The sequence below is a fragment of the Mastigoproctus giganteus genome, chromosome 7 (genome assembly GCF_048544385.1).
Source record: "Mastigoproctus giganteus isolate SK-2022 chromosome 7, ASM4854438v1, whole genome shotgun sequence".
NCBI lineage: Eukaryota > Metazoa > Arthropoda > Arachnida > Uropygi > Thelyphonidae > Mastigoproctus > Mastigoproctus giganteus.
This window is the reverse complement of record NC_143581.1, coordinates 61,933,356-61,961,104: the sequence shown is the minus strand read 5'-3', so window position 1 is coordinate 61,961,104 and position 27,749 is coordinate 61,933,356. Positions and strand designations below refer to the sequence as shown.

Here is a 27,749-nt window from a genome sequence, read left to right as displayed (position 1 = left end):
GATGCCAAGAAAGCACCAGGTCTTGATAGTATTTCTTCACTTTTTCTTAAAACCTGTGTTTTTAGACTTCTATTGTGTGTTGCCTTTTAACACTTTCATATTCCACTAGTTTTTAACTTCTGCTTGGAAATTTGCTCATACCTAACCAGTTCCTGAAAAGGGTGGCAAATCTTTCCATCCAGTTATCACACAGTAACCACTTCTACACTTTCCATTGCACTTCTACACTTTCTGAAGTGAGGGAGAAATCCATTAACCACCAACTCCTAAACCATCTAGAAACCTTCCACCTGGTCAGTGATCACTGGTATATTTTCTGTCAGTGTCGATCCACTGGTGATATACTCACTTATGTTGCCCACCTCTGAACAAATTCAGTTGAAAAGTTTGGTGAAACTCAAGCAGTTGCTCTTGACATTTCAAAGGCTTTTGTTCATGTTTGACATAAAGATCTTCTAAATAAGTTTCCATCTTATGGTTTTCCAACCATTTTTTTGTAATTGAGTATCCAGTTTTCTGTCTGACTGCTCACTGTGTGGGATGTTAGATGGCTTTCTGTCTTCTAACTTCTCCACAAATGCTGGTGTTCCCCAACATTCAGTTCTTTCTCTCGCTCTTTTCCTCTTGTATATTAATGACCTTCTTGCATTGAATGGCAGATATGAAGTTTTCTGAGCAGTGCAGATGGGCTGCAAGAGTAGCTCATGGTGTATTGTCGATGATATATAGGAATTTTTCTAGCAGGGATAAGGAGGTGATTATTCCCTTGTATAAGGCAATGGTCAGGCCACACCTAGAGTACTGTATACAGGTCTGGAGGCCTCATTTCAAGAAGGATGTAGAGATGCTGGAACGAGTACAGAGAAGGCCAACAAGATTAGTGAATGGAACAAAGGAGTGCTCTTACGAAGAAAGGTTTAAGTTTTGTAAATTACAGTGTCTAGAGGTGTATAGATAGAGGTGATAGAGATGTATAAATTTGATAGAGGTGTATAAGGCCTTGAATGGTTTGAGCATGCTCAATGCTGATGGGATTCTTCCTCTTGCTCAGAATAATCACCTGAGAGGGCATAAATTCAAATTGAGGAAAGATGGATGTAGGATAGACTTGAGGAAATTTTCCTTTAGCCAGCGGGTGGTTGGTTGGTGGAACAGACTTCCATCCCTTGTCGTGGAAGTTGATAGTCTAAATAAGTTTAAGGCTCAGCTGGACAGGTATTTCGAATGAACAGGGAGGTGAAGTGGAAGTGGTTATTTTTTATTTATTTATTTATTTATTATTTTTTTGTCTGATGCTGCATAAGCTTGCTTTCTTGCATCAAATGCCTGTACTAATGCTAACCAGTTCCTGAAATTCTATTCATAGTTTTGCTGACAGTAGTGCATTGCATTCCATCTTCCAGTTTGAGAAACCTTGCCCTGCACAAACAGCTTCAATGTCTCGAATATCTACTACCAATTCCTTAAATGCTAACTCCAGGTAATTCTCCAGTGAGGCAGAGATAACTTGGTTAATTTTAATTCTTCTAAAACTGAGACCTGGCTTATATCTCACAAAAAGATTCTTCTGCTCCTATGCTCATCTTCGACAAAACTCAGATTTCTAGACAAGTTCACACATCTCTATCAGGAATTGCCGTGACTTCTTATCTCTCTTGGCATAATCATATTATAAATATTGCTTCCTTTGCATCAAAGAAATTGGATTTTATCTTTTGCTCTTAGTATTACTTTTCTTCTAAAGGGCTATTCACTCTATTTAAGTGAATAAGTGAATATTGTTACACAAATCTGGGAAGGTGCCCTCATAACATCTCTCACACATCTAGGCTCCATTCAAAAGAGAGCAGTTAGGTTAATTAATGAACTATATCTTACAAAGTCTCTCCACTCTCTGTCTCATAAACATTTTGTTTATGCTGCCTGCTTTCTATGAATGCTTCCATGGGTCCTGTTCTTCTGTCTATAATTCCCCATTTCTCTTCAAAACCAGTCTAAACATCATGCTACAACCAGTCAGTATCTTTTTATTGTCTGTATCTTCTTTCTTCTTCTCAGTCTCAAACCAATGCATGGTACTGTAGGTTCTAATACCTTTCTAATATCCTTTGGGGTTTTCATTAAAAAAAAAAAAGACATTTAGTAAAATGGGTTTCAGAATTGATAGCATCATATAAGAGGGACTTGAATTGTGTGTCCACAGCTCATTAGTCTTATTTGTCTAACCCCATCTGAATCCATATATATATGTTGGGTGGGCAGGAGCAGCAGTGCATAGCACACGCTTCTTGATTAGACCGGGGTTCGAGCCAGTGACCACCAAATATGGAGGATGCGGAAAGGTCAGGGAACGACCACTGCATATCCCGGAGCAGTATGGCCTTAGTTGATAATGCTTCTAAAAAAAAAAAAACCAAAAAAAATATATTGGCTGAAGGTTTTTCTTTATTCACTCAATCATATAGTTCAGCACAGGATTTAAAATTCTGTTGTATCTTTATTGTCTGTAGGTTCCAACTTTTTTAAACAAAATCAGTGTTATATAATTGTGCTAAATGCTCTGTATTACCCCCAGGGGCTCACATCTGGTGAGTATGGGCTTGGCACACCCAGGGTCCTGAGCTGGATATTATCATTCTTCTCTTTCTTGGTGATTCCTTTCTACCTCTCTCTCTCTCTCTCTCAGGGTAATAGGGAATTTTTTTTTTTTTTTTGGCCGGTGCAGCATAAGCCTCAGGCTTCCTTCCACCATATGGCTAATAATAATTAAGTTTTACCTTTTTGACTTGTGTTATTTGGTGAATTTGAGAATTCGTGTTCCTTGGCTTCCAGGGTAGGGAAGCTCACAATACCGGTATTCCAAAAAAAAAAAACATTTTTTGTGATAAATTTTGATGAAAATTAGGTGCAATAAAGTAAGGAAAGAACAAGTATTTACGTGAATTCACGTTTTAAAGCAAACTTTTATTACAATAATAAATATTCTAGCAAAAATATTAAACATACAGTTATTCTAAAAACATAAAAATAAGCAACCACACTACCTGTCCAGATAAAGTGATCTCTTAAGAAACTCAGTAGTGTTATCGTTTAAACTGGATCTAATTTTGTTACATATTTAATTAACAGTAGAAAACATTCTTTTGGATTCTGTGCTGATTGGTACTTTGTACTGAGATAATCGTAGATGAGTTGAAGTTAACCCCCCCCCCCCCACACTTATTCCCTTATCTTCAAAAAATCTTATTTCCTTTTTATCAAAAATAAAAAATATACATATTAATGAAAGAAAGGGGCTGACGTTTAAGCTTGGTGAGGAAACCAAATCTAAGTTGTGGGGGTGGGGTTATTTATTAATTTTTATTTCGCTGTACCTTAATATCGTAGTCAGTGGCCGGTCATTGTTATGATTTTCATACAGCAGTTACCCTCAGGCACTAAGCCCCACAAGCTATCTGACTGCGTTAAAATATGAGAATTTCCTGGAGCTGAGGGATATCCCCCTCCACACACACACACGAGTATATATATATATATATTATATATCATATAAATATTATATGTGAGCTGTCAGTTTCTCAAGAGCAATGACACAAATATAAAACAAGTCATTTATCATACAAATCTACTTACAATATATAACTGGTGTTCATCTATTCATGTTTCTCATTTAATCTGTTAATACATGATGTTGTTTCCATAAAATTTCTCTCAATTAACAATTTCAACTCTCTGTACAGCTTCAAACACTAAACTAATTCAATCTTAATCACTTCCTCATTTTGTTTCTCTTAATTACCAATATCAATTCTCTTAATTTAGCAATAGCAATTTTCTTTACAACTTCAACCAATAAACCAACTCAATACTAACATTTCCTTATTTCTCATATTTCTTCAACTTCAACCTTACTCTAAAATAATCTCCCACTTTATCTCAATTTCCAAAACAACACAGTTCAGAGGACTTACCTTCCTCTTTCACGGTGGGATTCCTTTGTGCGGGTTCCTTCCACGGAGTGCGGTGATGTCTCTCTCTCTCTTCTTAGTTGAACTCTGCATCTCTGCTGTATAGCTCTTCCAGTACTGTCTTATTTCGGGATTTCAAGAACAGTTCTCTGTTAATACTGAAGGAAATTGCCACAGCAGTAGACGAAGCCAGGGCACTATCTAACTGGCTTGTTATTCAACTTCCCGATTAACTTCTAGCATAGGAACATGCCCGGTGGAACCCTTCACTATATAGCTGGACACTCCCAGAACTGAACCCAGAAATACACCACTGGAAATCTGCAGCCCCTCCGAACAACCGCAAATCCCTCTTTTGGTGCAAACACCTTATTTATTTCCTTCTCATTTATTTATTTATTGAATTGATTGCAAGTTACAATTGCCCCTTGTACTACTTTTTTATACGGAAGCTTATGTGCAAACTCCAGAGGAGTTTGACGCATTTACCTATCTCACCCTATCAAATTTAAACCTGACCCAATCACAGTGTTATTCTTTAAACTCGCTCTTCTTCCTAAAAACTAATATTTTTCTCACACAACGAAATGCTTTCATCTTTTATCTCAAGATCACCTGTTCACATACCTTTGAACTGCTCCATACTGACACCCTTTCCCAAAATGCACTAAGTGTGGCATCCTCAAGTAGCGGTGTAATAGAGGGATTAAACTATTTTCAGAAGCTTTTAATTTTAACCCTTCTGCACCTGCCATACCACTGTTCACCATATTCCTTAATTCTGCTACCAGCCCTACTGCCACTAATGGAAATATTTCTATAATGATGTTTTCGTTTTTCCTTAAGTATTTTACTTCCACACACACTATACTTACTAAGAGAAATATATTTGTAAGATTTTATGTCTTAGAGTTTCATGACGTTTTCAGGTTTCCGTTGCATTTTTACTGTGTATGACAATCCCCATTTGCAAATTCAGCAGCATTAATGATTTATTGTTGTCGATTTTATAACCATTATGTGAATAAATCATGGATAATTATTTTTTTAAATTAGTACCGAAAAACCGGTATTTGTATATCAATACCGTGATTTGAATACCGGAAAAAAATGACCAGTATTCGGGATCCTGTAATCTCAGTATTGTAAGCTCTATTCCAGGGTCCAGAGGGAAATAGTTCCCATATTCCTTAGAAAGGAACACCCAAGAAAATTAACAATTTTCCTGGATAAATAACTTTACTGTGATGTCGCAAATAAAAGGATCTCCTAATATTATAGATATATAAATAAGATTATCAAATTCATCTGTAAAATCTGACACTTAAAAATCTAGAATTTTTATTGACAATCACATTCGTGCAAAAAAAAAGAGTGAAATTTCTTTCTTTACAAGATGTAGGACTTGCCCTTTCATCTGTTTTTGCATCCAGCACAATTTAAACTGCTTTGATCAAGTGGACATGTGTTGTATCGTACATAAGGTGGCTCCTGAATGCTGTTCACCTCACCACGGTACACTGCGATGATACAGAACACTGTAAAATAGCCAGAAATGAGTGCAATGCTTTGTGCGTGTGCGTGCACGCATTGTTTAGTCATTTTTGTCAATTTTCTTCAAGGAAGCAGCTATCACCAGGAAGGCTGCTCCTCCAGTACACATCCAAACCATGAGGAAGTGGGCAACAAATATTCACGTACTTTCCTTAATAGACCAAATCCTACACCCACAGGCAGTAGTACAACTCCTGTGGATACCAGTAGATTCCATATCAATAGGAGGAGCAGAGAAGGATTCAGCCACATAGAGATGCTAATGTCCCATCTCATTTGACATTGGAGTAAATCTGTATGCACTCAAACATATACAGAATCACATCTATATACGCAAGGATAGAAGAAATTGAAAAAGGAGAAATAAAAGTATAAAGAAGGGTTTGATAATGCATGATTTTAATTTTCACATGATTTTCACAACAGAATAAACCTACCTTTGTGATGAGTTTCCGTCATATTGCACTACTGTCAAACATATAGCTCACTCTTAGATTATTAACCATTTGTTTAAAAGATGAGACTGCAGTGATGAGACAACATGCAGACAAAAGAGTTCTAAAGTAATTGTTTGTGAGTTACACTGAACAACAAATTTTGGGTCATATCTTGTTACAGACATGAAAGTAAGTTTACTTTATAGATGTTGGAGTGCTAAACATAGAAATAGTGCTTAAAATGGCGAATTGGCTCTTGTTTTAAAAAAAAAAAAAAAAAAAAAAAAAAAAAGTAGTTTTTTATATTTATATAAGGTATTTTTTCGTTTTATGGCAGTAAGATGTAGCTACGAACATACTTGTATCAAACACGGGGACCTTTTCTCCTTTTGCTTGTATTCAGCTTCTAGAGCATCCCTTTTCACTATCCAACAATAATCGGCTAACATGGCGACACTCCATATGCTTTTGTATCATTGTTCCATTGTTGTGATGTCTTGATGGAATCACTCACCATGTTTGTTGCTGATGGCACTGCGGTTTGGTGAGAAGAAATCCAGGTGTGAGTGCAAGAAATGCATCTTCAATGACATGTTGCACCCTAGTTTTTCATAAGAAGTAATGAGATTTTCCACAAGCTGTCTGTAGTTGCCAGCTTTAACATTTCCTAGAAAACCAGTTGAAAGGTTTTCCATGCTGATTTCTCGCTATCACTAAGAGCACATTCGAACTGTTCATCTTTGAAAAGTTGCCTTATTTGTGGACCACTGAAAATGCCTTCCTTAATCTTCTCTGTACTAAGTCTTGGGAATTTCTCTTGCAAGCAAGGCCATGCAAAGGTACTTGCGGGCCTGGATGCAAAAGGGGTTAAGGGGTCTCATTTATTTATTTTGAGACTTTGATGGCTCCCTTGATTGGGGCCCTGGTACAGTGCATCTAATGCAGGACCGTTCACTTCCAAAGACTTCACAAAATTTTTCATGAGCCCCAGTTTGATGTTTAGTGGTGGAAACAAAACTTTATTTGGATCTACCAGAGGTTCAAATGCTACGTTCTTCATTCCAGATGTTAGTGATTTTCATTGAGACCAACTCCTCTTTTCATAGTGCATATCCTTGGCACGACTATCCCACTCGCAGAGAAAGCAACAATACTTAGTGTAACCCTTTTGTAGTCCTAATAAAATGCCAATTACCTTTAAATCACCACATATCTGCCACTCATACTTCTGATAGTGTACCCCTAAGAGGATTTTCTCCATGTTTGCATATGTTTCTTTTTTGTGGACGGCATATGCAAGATGTATTGAAGGCAGCATATTTCCATTATTTAATAACACAACCATAAGGCTAACCTTAGAAACATCTGTAAATAGTTGCCATTCTTCGGGAACATGCCTCATGTTCATTGCTGCCATTAGACCATCAACATCCTTACCAACAGTGAGTTTACCTTCTGTTTGATAGAGTTTATTATAGTCTTTATTTCAAGTACAAAATGTCACATTCACAAAATGATCTAGAAGAGTCTGCTGTTGTAGCCTTGAGGCAAAAAGCCCTGCCTTATTCTTCGGCAGTTTGAGATCCCTGATGAACTCATTAAGCTCACTTTCTGTGAACTTATGTGGTTCAGAAGGATAAAGGTTTGGACAAAATGGTGGATCCCTTGACATACACAGCTGCTGTACTTCTTTTTGTATATCAAGGTGATGTTTATTAGTGTCATCAAGTTCATCCCTTTTCTAATAATCCACCATTCAGAAGTAACAACCTGTGACTTGATTTGTTGGCTCCCTCCATATCATGGGCACTGTGAAAGGCATAAAACGTCCCTTTCGATTCACCCACACATTGAGTTTTGATGAACAGGTAGTGCAGCATATGTGTCGAGCCCAGTTCTTGGCCTGGTTGCCTACCTTACACCCAAGGCCTTTTTTTTATGGCTCTAGTTAAGGGATGCTTTCTTGAAGCTAATGTGACTTCTCCACATACGTAAGAGAAGCCATCCTGACTATTCACACAATTACTGGGCATATTAATCTTACACAACACACATACTGTGCAAAAAGTAGGAATCTCACAGGGAACAACCATTAACTGAAAACAAATCAACCCATACCTAGCCATATTCAAGATTACTGGAGAGTTGAAGGTGCATTTGAGGCAACAACAACTTATCACGCAATGCAGAGCATGGTGGTACTGAAACTGTGATGTTGCCATGCATTTTGTTGAGAGCCTCTTTTCACTTTCCACTTCCTGAGTGTAGTACCACAGATTTGGTACGGTTCTCTTCAGTTATTGCTACCCATTATGCAGTACTTTGCATTTGTCAATGTTAAACTACAATTGCCACTTCACAACCCATTTGCCCAACTTATCTAGATCCATTTGGAGTAGCATACTGTCTTTACTGTCATTAACAACCCTGCCAACCTTTGTATCATCTGCAAACTTGGACATTAAACCTGATATACCTTCATCAATATCATTGATAAATATACAAAACAACAAAAAACCAAACCCTTGGGAACACCCCACTAATAACATTTGTCCATGAAGAGCAGTGTCCATTGATTACCACTCTCTACCTTCTCCCACTCAACCATCCCTTTATCCATTGTAGCAACTTACACTTAATGCCATATCTCTCCAATTTGTACAGCATTCTTCCATGTGCAACAGTATCAAAAGCTTTCCTGAAATCCAAGTATATGATATCAAAATTATTTTTGGCATTCAGTTCCTTTGTGACCACATCATAGTATCCAATCAAATTGGTCAGACAAGACCTCCCTTTAACAAACCCATGCTGTATCTTAACTATTACTGCAGTCTTGTCCAGATGATCCTGCAAAGCTTCTTTAACCAGTGATTCCATTATTTTCCCGAACAGAGGTTAAACTAACAGGTCTGTAGTTACTTGTATCACCTTTTGAATCCCCTTCGTGAATTGGTGATACATTTGCACACCTCCAGTCCATGGGGTCCTCCCCCCGAGTCCAAGGAAGCTCTCATAATTATGGCCAAGGGCCTGCTTACTTCCTTTGCTGCCTCCTTTAATATAACTGGATAGATCCCATCCACCCCAGGTGCCTTTTTTATATTTAACTTCAACAATTTCTCCTCCACTTTGCTCTCAGTTATTACAAAATTACTTAGCTCCCTGTTAGCATTTGATAAACTTCTGGCACTCCCCTCATTGAATGACTCCTCATGTGTGAATGTAGATGTAAAATACTCATTTAGTTTATCAGCTACCTGAGCATGATCATCAATAGTCAACCCATCTAGGTCCAATCTGATTCATCCCTTTCCTTCTAGAGTTTACATAAGTAAAAAACTCTTTGCTGTTTTTCTTTGCATCCTTTGCCAAGAATTTCTCGTAATCTGCCTTCACCTGCGTAAACTCCTTTGTGATTTGATTACAGACTAGTTTATATCTGCCATAATCTTCTGTTTCACCTGATACTTTATATGCATCCCTGCCATGAGCCTCATTAGTTCATCTGACATCCATTTAGGCCTAGACCTTGAACAGTATTTCTTAGTTGGAATGAAAAACCTCCAAAATTATGTCCCTGAAGGCTTCTCATTTAGATTTCAATGTTGGTAACATCATCAGTTGATCCCACTGTACAGAATTTAAAAACTGTCTGAGACCTCTCTGAAATCTGGAAAAAATATAAAATCTAGATGGAGAGATATAGATACAGAATTTAATGTAATATGTTACAAAAAGTACATATGGTGTGCACCCTAGAATATGTATTTGTTGGACTTAAAAGTGCCAGTGGAATCAGAATCTTTATTGGTTAGGATAGAGTAACCTCAAATCTGTCAGCTCCTGAATCCAGGAAGGCTTTATTTTTAGTGGGTTGAGGCGGGGGAGGACATGCTCAACTGCTTTGACGCAGCATTATCTGTAGGTGGTATTTGTGTGGTGCAAAATGAGGAATGGCAGCAGCAGGCTGGGTTTTATTAACTTACTTAAATCCAAACTGGCAAACATTACTATGGAAAGAGAGAAAGGTGTCCCAGCTGAATGCATTAAAAAAAATAAAAAATAAAAAAATAGAGATTTTGACGTCTTTTCTTTGTTATTGTTCCTCATTCCAATATTTGTTAATTGAACCAGGTCTGAGGACAGTATTCTGAAAAGCTTACGTGACACTGATAGATGTCCGTTCAGCATTTCCCAGAAATATATTGTTCACTAATTACAGTCAGTCCTTTGTGTTTATAACAAATGGCGGTCAAATGTGGGAATCACCACAACTGAACGCAACACAATAGGAATGAAGAGAAGATTTTGAAATTTTGTTTTTTATATGATTGAATATTTCAGTGAAGGGGAGACACATTTTACCATAATAACATAAAAAGCCAACAGAATTCTAGCTATCAGTAATATCACAAATGCAATTAGATCAAGTTTACTACCTGTTTATAACAGATTCCACAAGAAGGAATGTCCAATAAACCGGAAACTGCAAATTATTTTTGTTTTATGGTAGTGACCTCCAGAAATGTGCTTTAGTAAAATGTGAGCTAGCATGAAGTGATAGTGTGTTTCTGCCTTTAGTGCTTTGTTTATTCATTTGTTACATGCACGCTGCTTTGTTTATGTGTATCAAGTGTGCCTCCTGGTTTTTTTTTTTTTTGTTGTTGTTTGTTTTGTTTATACTGTAATTGTGCTTTATCCCCTAAAAATGAGTAAAATACTTGTGAAAAGGAAGTGTCTTGGTGAAGATACTACATATTCAGAGAGAAAAAGAAAAGCAATATAGATAAAGGAAAAATACAAAATTGTGAAATGCTTTGAGCAAAATGAAAGAACATATAATATTGTGCATGCTACAGGCCTAAATGAGGCTGGGAAAAATTAGAAAGAATACAGGGAAAATAAAAGCAACTTTCATAGTAGGAACAACTCAAAATGTAACAAAATCCATTAGATCAAGACACAAAGAATTGGAAGAGAAGCAAAATCTGTTATCTGTTTGATAGAAGATCAAACAAAGAAGAGATAGGAACAAGTTTGCTTACAATAGAAGCAAAAGCATTAGCAATATTTTATTATGATTGTTTATTGTGTTTAATAATGTTTTGGTTATAAATGTGTGTTCAATCTTGGGTTGTTGGCACCTAACCCTATTTTTCCCACAAGGTCTGTTATTTATATTGCACGATTTTGCATTGCATATGGGTTTCTAGGAACTCAACTACTGTGTTGTGAGGACTGACTGTACTGTTGTATATTTTGCATGGTTTGAATTTTTTTAGTTTCTGTCATTTCATATTCTATGAGTTACCTGCTCTATCATATCTGCTGGTTGAGAAGATAAAGCATTTTCATGTACTGAAAATAATTAAAATCAGCTTTGACACTTTTTTTTTTTTTTTTTTACACAAGCCTTGTCAAATTTATACTGTTCCAGCTCTTTAGCCTTTTTTAAAGACTGCATCTAAAGTTGTTTGTTATTTGGTTTTTAGGAGCATTAGCAACTAAGGCCATATTGCTCCGGGATATGTGGCGGTCATTCCCCGACCTTCTAAAGTTGTAATGTCTGCTTTAGACAGATTGTCTCACATAATCAGATGTTCTTAAATTGAACATATAATTTCCTTAGCTGTCTCAGTAAACAGTTTGCAAGATAGCTTGCAGAATGAGAAATGATAGCATATCATATTTTTCCCTTTATACAAGTTAAAAAAGAAGGTAAAAACAATATACTCATGTAGATGACTATTATTTCATTATTTTATTTTAAAGTAAGTAATATTGATTTTAAAATATGAAAAATTGTCATGACAATAACACACATTTAAAATGAGACAGTTTTGGGCTAAGTCTTTTGTACAATTTTCTATAAGATTATGTTAATGATAAAATTTTCCTAGGTTATTTTATTATTATTGTATTTTTTTTTTTTTTTTTAGTTCTTTGTGTGCCATCTCCTAATGGAGGTCAGCGACCACCACACAAATGTCTCTTGTCTCTGGTAGGTCTGAACAGCTGTTCAGTGTCTAGTTCTTAATGTTTTCAAGCCACGTTGTACATCTTCTCCCAGGCTTTCTTCTTCCTTCCAGGAAATATGCCATTAGCATTGAGCTTATTCAATCCATTGATTGCTGCCATTATCCACCCTACCAACTTTTTTGGAAAATCAGCAAGCTTAAGACATTAAGATATACCATCATCAATATCATTAATAAATGTTGAAAACAACAATGTGCCCAGCACTGAAACCTGGAGCATTCCACTAGTAACACTAGTCAAAGAAGAGCAGTACACATTGATAACCACTCTCTGGCTTCTCCCATGCAACTATCCCTTTATCCATAGCAGTAACTTGCCTCTAATGCTATACTGCTCCAATTGGTGCTTTCTTTTATGTGGTGTACTATCAAAAACTTTACTGAAATCCAAGTATGTGGTTCCAAAATTATTTTTTGCATCCAGTTCCTTTATTACTGCATCACAGAATCCAATCAGATTGGTCAGACAAGATCATCCTGAACAAATCCATACTGTGGCTGCAGTATAACTGCATTCTAGGTGCTCCTACATACATTACTTCTTTAATCAGTGGCTCCATTAGCTTGATGCCTGTTTCAGTTTTCTATGGAACAGAAGTCAAGCTAACAGATCACCCTCTGATATTCCCCCTTTGTGAGCTGGGGATACATTTACACATTTTCATTTTGTAGGAAATTCACCTGAATCCAAGGGTGCTCTCATAATTATGGCTAAAGGTTTGCTTACTCCATTTTCTGCCTCCCTTAATACAACTAGGTAGATCCCATTCACCCCAGGCGCCTTTTATACATTTATCTTCAACAGTTCTCTTCCACTTTTCTCTCAATTATCACAAAATCATTTAGCCATCTGTTAGAATCAGATACACTTCTGATGTTCCCATCTCTAAAAGATTCCTCTGTGTGAATGTAGATGCAAAAGAAGTATGGCATCTACGTTCACACAGAGGAAGGAATGTAGATGCAAAAGAAGTATTCATTTTGTCAGCAACCCATGCAGGTTCATCAACAGTTAAACCATTCATATCGAGTGGACAAATGAGATTTATCCCCTTACTTCTCGTAACCTCTTTTGTGACTTGATTGTAGACTATTTTTTATCTGCTTGAAGGCTTCTGTTATCACCTGATAATTTATAATTCATCCCATGCATTTTTCTTCTCTGTGATGAGTCTCACCAGTTCATCTGACTACTATTTAGGTCCAAGCAACCTAGAACAGTATCTTTTAGTTGTTATAAAAATTATCATTACCATTAATAGAGGCATATGATGCAAGAAATCAAGCTTATGCAGCATCAGCCAAAAAAAACAAAAAAACTTCCACTTCACCCCTCCGTTCGTTTGAAATACCTGTCCAGCTGAGCCTTAAATTTGTTTAGGCTATAAACTTCCACAACAAGGGATGGATGTCTGTTCCACCAACCAATTACCCGCTGGCTAAAGGCAAATTTCCACACATCTGTCTTTCCTCAATTTGAATTTATGCCCTCTGAGGTGATGGGATTCTTCCTCTTGCCCAGAACAATCTGGGCAAGAGGAAGAATCCCATCAGCATTGAACATGCTCAAACCATTCAAGGCTTTATACACCTCTATCAGATCACCTCGCCGGTGCCTAGTCTCGAGACACTGTAATTTGCAAAACTTAAGCCTTTCTTTGTAAGACCAACCCTTTGTTCCATTCACTAATCTTGTTCCCCTTCTCTGTACTCATTCCAGTAGCTCTACATCCTTCTTGAAATGAGGCCTCCAGACCTGTATACAGTACTCAAGGTGTGGCCTGACCATTGCCTTATACAAGTGAATAATCACCTCCTTATCCCTGCTAGAAAAATTCATGTATATCATTGACAAGACACCATGAGGTACTCTTGCAGCCCGTCTGCACTACTCAGAAAACTTCATATCTGCCTGCACAATTACCCCCAGGTCCTTTTCATTCTCTACCACTGTCAGTGTAGTACCACAGAGTTGATACGTTGCTCTGGGGTTGCTGTTTCCCATAGGTAGTACTTCACATTTATCAATGTTAAACTTCATTTGCCACCTCTCAGCCCATCTGCTCAACCTTTCCAGATCCTGTCGCAGCAGCATAGCGTCAGTAGTGTCCTTAACAACCCTGCCAACCTTTGTATTGTCTGCAAACTTGGACATTAAGCTTGATATACCATCATCAATATCATTTATAAATATAGAAAACAATAATGGACCCAACACTGAACCCTGAAGGACTCCACTAATAACATTAGTCCACGATGAGCAGTGTCCATTGATTACCACTCTCTGTCTTCTTCTCCCCCTCAACCACCCCTTTATCCATAGCAGCAATTTTCTTCCAATGCCACACTGCTCCAATTTGTGCAGCAGTCTTCCATGTGCAATAGTATCAAAACCCTTTCTAAGATCCAAGTATATAATATCAAAGTTATTCCCTGCATCCAGCTGTTTTCTGACTGCATCATAGTATCCAATCAAATTGGTCAAGCAAGACTTTCCCTTAACAAAACCATGCTGTGTCCAAGCTATAACTGAAGTCTTGTCTAGATGATCTTGCAGTGCTTCTTTAACGAGTGCCTCCATTAATTTTCCTGGAACAGAAGTTAAACTCACAGGTCTATAATTACTTGTGTCAGCCTTTGATCCTCCTTTGTGAATTGGGGTCACATTTGCACATCTCCAGTATATGGGTACCTCCCCTGAGTCCAAGGAAGCTCTCATAATTATGGCTAAGGGTTTGCTAACTTCCTTTACTCCCTCCTTTAATATAACTGGATAGATCCCATCCACCCCAGGTGCCTTTCTTGTGTTTATCTTCAACAATTTCTCCTCCACTTTACTCTCAGTTATTACAAGATTATCTAGCTTACTGCCAAAGTTGAATACACCTCTGGCATTCCTCTCGCTGAATAACTCCTCATGTGTGAATGTTGATGCAAAATATTCATTTAGTTTGTTAGCTACCTGAGGAGGATCATCAACAGTTGAACCATCGATATCAAGTGGACCAATCTGATTCATCCCCTTCCTTCTAGAGTTTACATGAGTAAAGAACTCTTTGCTGTTGTTCTTTGCATCCTTTGCTAAAGATTTCTCATAATATGTCTTTGCATGCCTAACCTCCTTTGTGACTTGGTTACAGACCAGCTTATATCTATCAGAGCCTTCTGTGTCATTTATATGTCATGTTAATTTATATGTATCCCATGTATTTTTCTTCTCTTCCATGTGTCTCCTTAGCTCATCTGTCGTCCATTTAAGCCTAAACCTTGAACAGTATTTCTTAGAAAGAACTTATCTTGGAAGCCTAGTAGCTTCCAAGATAAGTACTTTGAATGCTTCCCATTTTGAATTTGCTGTTAGAAACATCATCAGTTGGTCCCACTGTATAGAATTTGAATACTGTCTCAGACCATGGTAGTCGCCTTTATGAAAACAAAAACCCTTCCCTTTACCACTGATGGTAGTTACCTCTTTCAGTAAATCCCACTTCAGCACACTGTGATCACTGCCACCTAGTGGTTCCTTTATCTGCAGATTCTTAATGCATGAAGAATCACTACTGATAATCAGATCAAGAGTATTACTCCCTCTAGTTGCCTCCCGAACATGCTGGTGTAGAAAACAATCATCCAATAAATCCACAAAAGCCTTGCTAGTGTGTGAGTGACCACCCACAAATTCCAGTCAATATCTGGGAAATTAAAATCCCCCATTATAAGACTCTCTGATTTACTGGCCCATTCTATTTCCCTGTACAGTATCTTATTATACTCATCAGAGTCATTAGGCCTATAGCACACTCCTACTCTCAATTTTGATTTACCCATGCTTATGTCACACCAAACTGACTCAACACTGCCCTGTCCATCGATGTCGACTGGCTTCACTTCCTTCGATTTTATGTGTTTTTTAACTAATAGCATAACCCCTCCTCCCTTCCTATCCTTTCTGTAGACGTTGTACTCCCCAAATTCCAGTTCTGCATTCCTTATATCTGTGTGACACCATGTCTCTGATATCCCAACAATATCTGCCTTTGATGTTTTGAGCAAAACCTCAGATTCATCAAATTTATTTACTAAACTCCTAGCATTGGTGTACACGCAAGTATACATGCACCTGTTTCTATTCTTAGCTACCCTAACACAACCCATGTGTTTACTTGTACTGCAATGACTTCCAGCAGTCTCTGAAATATCCTGCATATTGTTTTTCAGGCTTCTGCTCATTCCAATAGAAGCAGTGCAAGAATCTCTTTCACCTCTGCCAGTGGCTACTGTTAATCTATTTGTCTTTGTCTCCCCCCAAGCTAGCAGTTTTCCGACCCACCTAACACTGCCTCGATAGCATCAGCAAATATTCTTGCACCCTTTCTATTTAAGTGTATCCCATCCCTGTAGAAGCAATCTCTCCTGTTAACAAGTACAGTCCAGGCTGAAAAAAAATTCTACCCCTTGAGCCTTGCACAATCTTTCCAGGGCCGAATTGATCGACAAGGCTCTCATCATATACTCCCTCCTATCGTGCCTGGGCAGAATTGCAGACACTTTCAAATTCAACCCTATATCATGGCTTTTTTTCAACAGTGACCTGTACTTGTTAAGTAGTTCTGCCAGTCTCCTACTCTTAATATCATTAGTGCCAACATGTACAACTATATGACCTTTTGTGCCCTTAAAAGATGGTATCCGCTCTACGTCATCAACCTTTGCCTTTGGCAGACATACCCTGATCCTGTTCCACCTATCCTTTTTACAAAGCATGTTCCCCATTTCCCTGACAATAGAGTCACCAAAAACTACTAGTTCCTATTTGACCAGCGCATTCTGCCTTGGGGGTTGCCACTGTGTTGCGTGATGAACAAGTGCAAGCTCTGGCTGAGAGCTTGATGGGCCCCTCAATTTAGATCCTCTGAGGGCATCCACCCTGTCCTTCAAGCTCTCATATAGACCCATAACAACGCTGAGTTGTTGCCTGATTTCATTACACTCCTTGCATCGCGCGCGCACACACAAAGACATCCCCCATGGCAATATCATATTCCGTACCCGATTTCTCCACAAAATCATGCAAGCAGTGCATTTTAAAAGGCTGTGATTCAGAGGGCAACTGCCCCCTCAGTTCTCCTCTGAGCCACAGTATTCTCATTAGCTTGAGCCTTTTGCTTTGCTGCTCTGGTCTGAGTCATGATTTCTATTTAATTTCAATTTCAGTACACAATTATAACTCTAAACTTGTATCCCAACACAGTTATAACGCTATATATATTTTTCAGTATCAAGTATTGTCTACGAGTTCCCTTTATATAACTTCTGTATCAAGTTATGTATTAATTAATTATGTTATGTAATCTAAGTCGTTATATGTATTTAGTTAAAAGTACAATTTAATTGACAATGAAGTTTAACAAAATAGTTTAATAGATTTTACTGATTGACAATATTATATTATATACTATACTAATGCTATCTAGTTCGGATATACGTTGTATCGTATAACAAAGGCGGCAAGTTACAAACGGTAAATCTACGGACGCTTAAATATTAATTAACTTCCAAATCTCGCTGTCTCAATTCAGAATAAACTAACGATCCTGACTAGGTCTATAAGTTACTTATAGAAAATAATTTGATGTAACAATTGGTCAATAAAGCGACTAAATATGGCTAAAAAACGTCTTGTTCAGCGGAGCTGCAACTTGTAACACTTGGATTTGATACCCTTACCGATACTTTTATGCAATTACAAGGCCGAGTAAAGAATAAATAAATGAATGCTTCCCATTTAGAATTTGCTGTTGGTGATATCAATAGTTGTCGCACTGCATAGAATTTCAAAACTGTCTGAGATCACTATAGTCACCTTTATGAAAGCAAAAGCACTTCCCTTGACAGTGTTACATCTTTTAAGTAAATCCCACAGTGCATTGTGATAACTGCCACCTGGTGGTTCCTTTATCTGCAGATTCTTACTGCACGGAGTCACTACCGATAACAGATAAAGAATATTGCCTTCTCTCCTTGCTTTTCTAGCATACTTGTGTAGAAAACAGTCCTCCAATAAATCCACAAAACTCTATTGTATGAATGACCAACCCACAAAAGTTGAGTTAACCTGATTAACATTTTAAAAAGTCTGAGAAAAATTTTCTATTGTCCTCAAACAAGATATGCTCAACAAACAAGAGTATTATGTATATGGCTTCGGTCACATTCACAGTTTTCATATATGTTAATTTTCACCTTTCAAAATTTGTCTATTCTTGAAAATCTGTCATTTTTTACAGGGAAACAAACCCACGGTGGGAAGAAGAGATTCAAAATGATGTTGTAGATGAATGTAGAAATCATGGAGGTGCTCTTCATGTTTTTGTTGACAAAGCCTCATCTCAAGGAAATGTCTATGTTAAGTGTCCTAGTATAACAGCAGCAGTAGCTTCTGTGAATGCTCTCCATGGCCGTTGGTTTGCAGGTAACATTATTATTCACTCTAATTATTTAAATTGATTTAGTTGTGTATTTAAAAAATCATACCATACCATATCTCGTATTTAATCTACATATAATGCCTATAATATAGTGTGTAATATTGAACAGAACAACCAGGCTGTCCAATACATTATCTTTAAAATGATAGAGTAACACTGTGGTTTAATTTGATTGCCTATAACAAGGGGTTTATGCAGAAATTTAGTTTTAACATGTTACTTTCCAAACTAAATACAGTGAATGTTCCAAAATAGATGCCCATTATGCTGTACTGATAATTGCCAGTGAAGTGGCACATTTATATTTGATACTCTGCATGAGATTCAACATGACTCACTGACAAGAATTATCAGTTTTGTTATATTCAAATAAAGTAGTATCTACCCAACCCTTCCTATGTACATTAAATTTAAAAGTATTGTTTTTAGTGTTATTTATTATTATTTTTATTTTTTTTATGAAAACCCCAAACATGAGAGGTGTTAGAACCTATAGTACTTAGTACCGTGCTTGGGTTGGAGGTTGAGAAGATGAAAGAAGATATTTGTTGACATTAGACTTGAACTTCTGTAGACTAATTTTCAGGAAATACGTATGAAGGAAGGTTGTTCCAGAAAATGGCAGTTGAATGAATAAACGAGGAAGATGAAAAGTTGGTTCTGGTCAACCTGGGCCTTCAGCATCACAGGATCCTGCTTTTGCGCCAGAACCTGAGTTCCTGAGTGAGTCACACAAAATCACCCAAGGTGAACTAAGTGATCTAATTCGAGACCTAGATCTATTGAAAGATAAAGCAGAGCTTCTGGTATCAAGACTCCAACAGTGGAATCTTCTGCAACCAAATCAAGGTGTCTGTGTACAGGAGCAGGCAGAATTCTTTGACTCTATATTTTAAAAGTGAAAACAACCTCGTTGCCTGCTGTGATGACAGCTTTGAATGTGGAGCACAACCCACAGGACTAGAGGCTATTTGTAGACTCATCAAAGCTAAGTTTAAAAGCTGTTTTGCTCCACAATGGCAATGCTCTTCCTTCAATTCCTCTAGCCCATGCTGTCCACATGAAGGAGACATATGAGAATATGAAATTAATTCTGGAAGCAGTTAAGTACAAAGACCACCAATGGCAGACCTGTGGAGACCTGAAGGTGATTGCAATACTGCTGGGCATGCAGTTGGGATACACGAAGTACTAGAGGATTGTGCTGGACATTTTTTCCCCAAGGGTGCAGATTTTACCTTGTAGGCCAGACTTTTCTCTTGTAATGTGAGGACCTAGCTCGACTATCCCGCTCACACAGGAAACAGCAGTACTTCGTGTATCCCAACTACATGCCCAGCAGTATTGCAATCACTTTCAGGTCTCCACAGAACTGCCATTGGTGGCCTTTTTACTTCATTGCTTCCAGAATTTATTTCATATTCTAATATGTCTCCTTCGTGTGGACATTTTCATTTATTCATGAAAATGTCCACATGAAGGAGAACATATTAGAATATGAAATTAATTCTGGAAGCAATGAAGTACAAAGGCCACCAATGGTAGACCTGTGGAGACCTGAAAGTGATTGCAATACTGCTGGGCATGCAGTTGGGATACACAAAGTACCAGAGGATTGTGCTGGACATTTTTTCCCCAGGAGTGCATATTTTCCCTTATAGGCCAGACTTTTTTTTTGTAGTGTGTCTAGCTCGACTATCCCCCCCCCCGGCGCCTCCGTGGGCAGGAGCAGCAGTGCATAGCACATGCTTCTTGATTAGACCAGGGTTCGAGCCCGTGCCCACCAAATACGGAAAGGTCAGGAATGACCACCGCATATCCCCGCAGCAATGTGGCCTTAGTTGCTAATGCTCCTAAAAACCAAATAACAAACAAACTCGACTATCCCGCTCACACTGGAAATAGCAGTACTTCGTGTATCCCAACTGCATGCCCAGCAGTATTGCAATCACCTTCAGGTCTCCACAGATCTGCCATTGGTGGCCTTTGTACTTCACTGCTTCCAGAATTAATTTCATATTCTAATATGTCTCCTTCATGTGGACATTTTCATGAATAAATGAAAATGAAAATGTCCACGTGAAGGAGACATATTAGAATATGAAATTAATTCTGGAAGCAGTGAAGTACAAAGACCACCAATGGCAGATCTGTGGAGACCTGAAAGTGATTGCAATACTGTTGGGCATGCAGTTGGGATAGTTGTGCTAGGTCCTCACACTACAAGAGAAAAGTCTGGCCTATAAGGGAAAATCTGCACCCCCGGGGGGGGGGGGGGGGGGGGAGGGAATGTCCAGCACAATCCTCTGGTTGATCGAAGCAAAATTCTTCTGCTCCCTTTACACATAAAACTGGGACTTGTGTTACTTTTGTTAAAGGGATGAATTAGGATGGAGAAGCTTTCAAGTACCTGAGAGGACAATTTCCACTGTTGAGTGATGCTAAGTTGAGGAAGGAATCTTTCTTGGTCCACAAATTCATGAACTTTTAAAGGATGAAAACTTTGAGGGAGTCCTCCAGGGTAACGAGAACGCAGCTTGGAAGGCTTTTAAAAGTGTTGTGCATGACTTCCTGGGAAACCGAAGAGCTGGAAACTGCGTTGAGACTGTGTAGAAAATTATCAATTAGGCTGCAGCATGTCACTTAAAATCCACTTTCTTGACTCTCATCTGGACTTCTTCCCTGACAACTGTGGTGCAGTGAGTGACGAGCACGGTGAGCTAATCCACCAAAACATTTCAGAAATGGAAAGAAGATATCAGAGTAGGTGGAATGCTTCTATGCTTGCTGACTACTGTTGGATGGTAACAAGAGATGCCCCGGAATTGGAATACAAGTGACAAGCAAAAAGAAGGCGCTGTCATGAATAGGCCACATTTTGAGAAAGTACTTTCGGTTCCTGTGCAGTTTTCTTGTGTTCTTATTTTTTTATGTTTTAATTAAAAACAACTGTGATTTATGTTGTATCAAGGAAATGTAAATATGAGATTGTTTTAATATTACTTTTCACTCTGACTACTACTGAAATTTTCTATATTCTTAGACAATAGCAAAAGTACTGTATCTCAAAAACTAGAACTAATAAAAAAATTTCTGAAGTCATATTTGTTTTTCTCGACCCAAAATTAGTAAAGTTTGCCTATTTTAAGAAAGGAAACAAATTCAAAAAATTTTTTTGTTGAACAGTGTTATCTGTCTTCATAACATCCATCCTATAACAAGGGACTTATGCAAAAATTGGTTTTTAACTTGTCACTTTCCAAACTAATTGAAATGATTGTTCCAAAATGGATGTCGATTGTGCTGCATTGAATTTGCTCTGTGTATCAGCAGGTATGCCATGTGTGGAAGGAATGTGAACTTATTTTTAAGAAATTTCTGTAACCTTTTATTTAAAAAAAAAATAAAATAAATTTTCTGTTTATACTCTGGGACAACCACATAAAGTCAGTGGAGTGTACAATGTAGAGAGAATACAATAACATCACTATTTAGTAGTCATGCAGGCTTGACTTAGTCACCCAAGTGCGTGTACTTCAGTGAATCCAAAATTCATGAATTAATGCTGGAAGCCAGGCTTATTTAGCATCAACCTTAAAATATTAATAAATTAATTAAATTTTAAAAAATAAAAACCATTTACCAGATTTTACCCAAATATCTGCCCAACCCTTCCTGAACATAAATTTCAGGTAGGGTTGTGAAAAACAGTATCAAGTGGCAAGCTTTTTTTAACATTTAATAACCCTCTAGATAAAATAAAATTTCTTATATCCATTCTGCAACTGTCCTTTCTTAATATATTTTTTTATTTATGCATTTGCAAAAGATTGAAGTCCCCACACAGACTTCTGGTCTCAAGATTTTGCAACCCACAAAAACTAAAATGATCTCTCTCTCTCTCTCTCTCTCTCTCTCTCTCTCTCTCTCTCTCTCTCTCTCTCTCTCTCTCTCTCTCTCTCTCTCTCTCTCTCTCTCTCTCTCACACACACACACACACCAGAATGTTTTATGCCAATAAGTAATCATATTTCTCTTCACTGCACCTTTGCTTTGCCATCCGGTAAGACGGGGGGTTGTATTACAGTGCATGGGCTTACTTTTTGGAGAGTCAGAAAATATTTCTAAATTTGTTATGAAACAAAAAAAAAAAAAATAGCCAACCCTCTCCAAAACAAAATGCATACATCAACTCATAAAGTACATTATAGGGAATTTCTCTGTAGAGAAACATAAATTTTCTGAACATTTTGACCCACTGCATGTGTAACTTACACACTGAGTGAAGGGTACAAATGGAGAGTTGGGGGGGGGGAGAGGCCAGATTCTTTTGATACAAGCAGACATGAAGATTGCCGTGCAGTGTAATCATTGGTTATACTCTGCTTATACCAAATCAATAGTGAGACTACATTTGGAATATTATGTTCAAAGCTAGGTGGGTTCAAAGCTTCTCAGAAAAGACATGCTTCTTGAAAGGATAAATCATCTAGTTATTTGTTCATTGTTTTGCCATTATTAGATATCCCACATCTGGAATACTGCATACAGGGTTTGTAAACATCATTTTAGGAAGGGTGAGAGTTTGTTGGAGAGGATAGTGCAGAGAAGAGAAACAGGATTAGTTGGGGCATAAAGGGATATTCTTGCCAAGAAAAACTGGAGTTCTGTAAATTTCATCCTGTGAAAACTCTGCTTCTGCATGGTGACCTAACTGAAGTGCTTACGGCTTTAAAAAAGTCAATTAAACTAAATGCTAGTGACACCCTTTCTTTCTTTTTTTTTCCCACATGGGGAGACAAATTTAAATTAATGGCTAAAGAATAGATATGTGGAAATTTTTCCTTCAGCCAGAATAATTGATTGTTGGAGCTCCCGCATAGCATTAATTAGGTAGTTGGAATGGATATAAAAAAAGGATTGGACACATTATTAGAATAAATGAACAAACAAATTGTGCTAATTTTTGTTTGTTTGGCTGATACCATGAAAGCTTACTTCTTTGTGTCGTTTTGTTTTACTGAAAGTGTTAGCAAAGGAATATCCATGTGATGAGAGACTAAAATATGGATTACAGAGCTTGGAAACTGTGTGTCTATTTGAGGGGGAGGAGACATAAATACTACAAACTGTTATGAAAAATAGACTGGACCCCAGAAAGGGAACAGACTTCCATCCCTTGTTGTGGAAGTTGATAACCTAAATAAATTTAAGGCTCAGCTGGACAGATATTTCAAACGAATGGAGGGGTGAAGTGGAAGCTTTTTTTTTTTTTTTTTTGGCTGATGTTGCATAAGCTTGCTTTCTTGCATCATATGCCTCTACTAATGCTAATGCTAGGTTAGTTTGGTCAGCATATTGTCAACTACTGGAATAAACTGCCCCCTTGGGTTGTTGATATTGAGGTTGTCGGTCTGGAGAAATTTAAGGGTCAGCAGAATTGGATTCTTCTGGCACTGAGAAGAGCATGTGTGTTTTTGCTGATGCAGCAAAGTCCTAGCTTCCCTACATTTTTTCTCTTTTATTAATACTAAATCACTGACAGATTTCTGGAATGTTTAAGGGCAGTAAGCAGATCAAAGCAGAAAACAGTTATATTGAACATTTTTATTACAATATTGTTATATCCTAATAAGTCCTGTAGTGATGTATGCCTAGTTACCCACCAGTAACAAAACTTCTAAAGAACTGAAATGGACTTGGGCAGGACACATAGCTCTAAGGCATGATGACAGAATAGTACCCAAGAGGAGCTATAAGAAAACCCGGAAAACAACAACGGAGATGAACAGATGAAATTCACGAGTTCGTGCCTAGGAAAAATTTTGACCATATTTATGAGATATTCTTATATAATTCTAAGGAGTTAATACTTGTGCAAGTTAATTATGAGGAATTGGGGTACCCGTATAGAGATAAAATCTCTCTTCATTTCTTGCTTCCAGTTATGCTCAGAAGTTTCATGGTACTTTCTGTACTACTTTATTAATAACTATAAAGATAGTGGAACAAAGATGGTTAGAGATTGCATTAATTATCCAAAGGGGATTTTCAAGGGTGTATTTTTGAACACAGCAAAGCATGGTGGGCATCTGTTTGTTCCATTGATAGTGCAACTGCAGACACAGCAAACATAAGTTGGATTAGGGAAAGTAAGAAATGATACACCTCTGTTGAACTAAACAGCAAATTGCAATCAGTAGCATTTGATTGTTTGATGGCTCATTACCAGTAAGGTGTAGCATAACAGTTTAATTATGATAACTAAGACATTAGTAGGTGCATTTGCATCATTACTACAGGGTTGAATTTTTTAGACAAACGAAAGTTTGTTAAAATAATGATGCAATATACAAACTTCGGTTTGTGTAAAAAATTCAAATTTTTACTTTCAGGGTCGAAGTGGTGTATTCAACCTTCATCTTGAGTGATTAGATGAAAGAAAAATCTTCCTCATTTTTTTTTTTTTTTTTTTGGCACAGGGCTAACAACTCTTGTGATTTCTGTTGTCGATCAGCCTTCTGGAAACCAATCAATAATCAGGGAATCCATCTTGCACTCAATTTCCGTAAATGGAGTTGGTTATGAAGGACTGTTTCAACAGAGCCCACACTAATCTTCACCACCTCCTGGGACACACACACACAAATATCCAGCAATCTTCCATGATTAACAACTCCACTTTTCTGATCATGCTGTCATCAATAGCTGATGGGGATGACCTGGAATGGGCTCAGATTCTACCGATGTATGACCACACCTAAACTGTATTCCAGTGCTTCACAATGCCATAAGATGGGGCTTCATCCTTATATACAGCAGTCATCTCTTCGTGGATTTCTTTAGGAAATTTCCCCCTTCAAGAACAGATACCGAATTACAGCTCTGGCTTCAACTTTGTCCATGGTGCTACTTCGTCACACATTCAGCTCTGTAAGAGAAAAACAAATTAAAACACAGGACTGAAATTTTACACCTTTAGTAGAGATATGTATAATGCTACACACAAAAAAAAACATGACTCAGCAATATGTGGAAGTAGGTGAGGACAATTCTTTATTCAACCACCCTCATATATATAATTTGTTTTATTAATTGTAATTTTGTTTATAGCTATATTATTGTAATAACTACCATATGGCTTGGCAAATGTCCTGAGCTGGATATCATTATCTTCCCTTCCCTTCTCTCTTCTTCCTTTTCCTTTCTTTCTTCCCCTTCCCTTCCCTTCCCTTCCCTTCCCTCTCTCTCTCTCTCTCTCTCTCTCTCTCTCTCTCTCTCTCTCTCACGGTAATGCGAGAATTTTTTTTTTTTTTTTTTTTCTGGCTGATGCAGCATAAGCCTCAGGCTTCCTTGCACCATATGGCTAATAATAATAATATAACATATTTTTTTTTAATAATATATATATATATATATATACAGAGAGAGAGAGAGAGAGAGAATCAGATCTAACAGGTAGAAAATTAAGTAGGGGCAGCACAAAATAAAATAAATTACTTAAGGGTGCCGTTATTAAAAAAAGGTTGAAAACCACTGTGTTATAGAGTGAAAAATCAGAGTACATGATTGATGGCTGTGTTTGAGTTAGGGGACTGTCCAAACTTACTAGAGTTCTCTTCTCATTGTTTAGTCTTGAGACAATTAGTCATCATTCTTAAACCAGTGAAAATATGTGGTATATTTTGACATTTTAGATAATGTCACTATTCCTCTCCTGTGGTAGTAGTGCAAGGGCCCTTTTCTGTTTCAGCATAACTTTGTATCATGTCATACTGCACAGCCTTTAATGACTTGGTCTGAAGGCTTGAACATGCAAAAGATTGTTTGGTCTCTCCAGATCTGCTACAAATAAGGTAATTAAGGACAAAGCTGGGTCAGTGCATTATTATTATTATAAATGGTGAAATGTGAATGTTCAATTATTCTTTTGGTAATATAGTGCAAGTATTGTTCATTTGTTGTATCCATAGTTTGTCTTATATTTATGCAGGTACTGTTATATACATCATATTTTTGTCTTTACAGGAAGGATAATTACTGCTGCTTATGTCCCTGTAGTGAACTATCACACACTCTTTCCAGATGCAGCTAGTGCACATATATGTTTATAGGCTGGGATAGTGTTAAAAAATATCAAATGAACTTTTTTTATAAGAAGATTGGCAATCGTACACTCTCACTAACTTCAGTTTGGTGAATCCATATTTCAGAATGTGGTGGTTAATCTTGTATTTCCAAGATTTTAATACATAACTATTTTAGCACATAAAAGTTATTTCATTTGCTGCTGTTATGTGAAAAAATATTTGTTAACAAACAAACCTTTGAGGGAATATTTATATTTCACTTCTGTTATATCATTATTCTTTCGGTGCCTTGAACATTTAAATTTGTAAAAATTGTCACCCAAAACTTGTACTATATTCATTTTTTTTAAGAATATTTATGTTACAGAATATAAGTTAGATTCCTTCTGAACTTATTATTTTTCTATCATGATGTTTAAATTTGTGTAATGGCCACACCCACATACGCACAGTATTTCAAATATTTTCATCAAGAAAGCTTGAAGGGAAAACTCTTTGCAATTACCACACTCGTATGTTAGGTCTGAACATCAGTGGAGAAGCTAGTTACTACAACTGGATGGTTTTGGAAGATTGAGTGAAACACCCAGTCTTATCAACTTCAGTTGTGCAATGAAATATGATTATAAAAATGGATAGTTTGTTTTCAAGAATCATCCACTGAAATCGATGTTATGATGAAAATCTGATGGCTTTGAGTGTGTTATTTTTTTTTTTTTGGAAATAATAATTGTTATAATGTTCATTCACATTGACCAAAATATATCATATAAAGTTTCATATAAGAGGGAAGAAAACTATTGGAAGGAAGAAATTGTTACCAAAAGTGTGGAGAAAAGAGAAATAAATTTTTTTAGAATAATCTTTGTTATGTTAAGAAAAGTATTGTTCTTAGTGAATAACTGCAGTTGTACTTTTTCTCTCTCTCTCTCTCTCTCTCTCTCTCTCTCTCTCTCTCTCTCTCTCTCTCTCTCTCTCTCTCTCTCTCTCTCCCCTGTTGGAGGTGAAAAAGTGTGGCTCTTACACTAGCATTCATGGTATTTAAGTTTTGTTTTCCTCCTTTAAGCCCCTTCATTTCTTTTTAATATATTTTGCTAACACTGAACTGGACAGTGATTCCCAAAAAAATTGTAAATAATATTGTACTATTCATTTTTGTGATTGTATTATG

General features: G+C 37.2%; 1 protein-coding gene across 3 annotated transcripts in view; it reads left to right on the top strand.

Moving 5' to 3' along the window:
• Positions 1-27,479, top strand: part of LOC150082956 (RNA-binding protein 39-like) — a 411,944-nt gene extending 384,465 nt beyond the window's left edge. For 2 of the 3 annotated variants that reach the window (XM_090376937.1, XM_090376935.1), the window contains 2 exons: positions 18,288-18,472; positions 26,517-27,477. In XM_090376937.1, coding sequence (XP_090233063.1) covers positions 18,288-18,472; positions 26,517-26,602 — 271 coding nt within the window. In that variant the 3' untranslated portion in view covers positions 26,603-27,477. Of the gene's footprint in view, positions 1-18,287; positions 18,473-26,516 lie in introns of all 3 variants that reach the window. The other variant, XM_090376936.1, reaches the window with a different exon arrangement.
• The last annotated feature ends 270 nt before the right edge of the window (positions 27,480-27,749 follow it).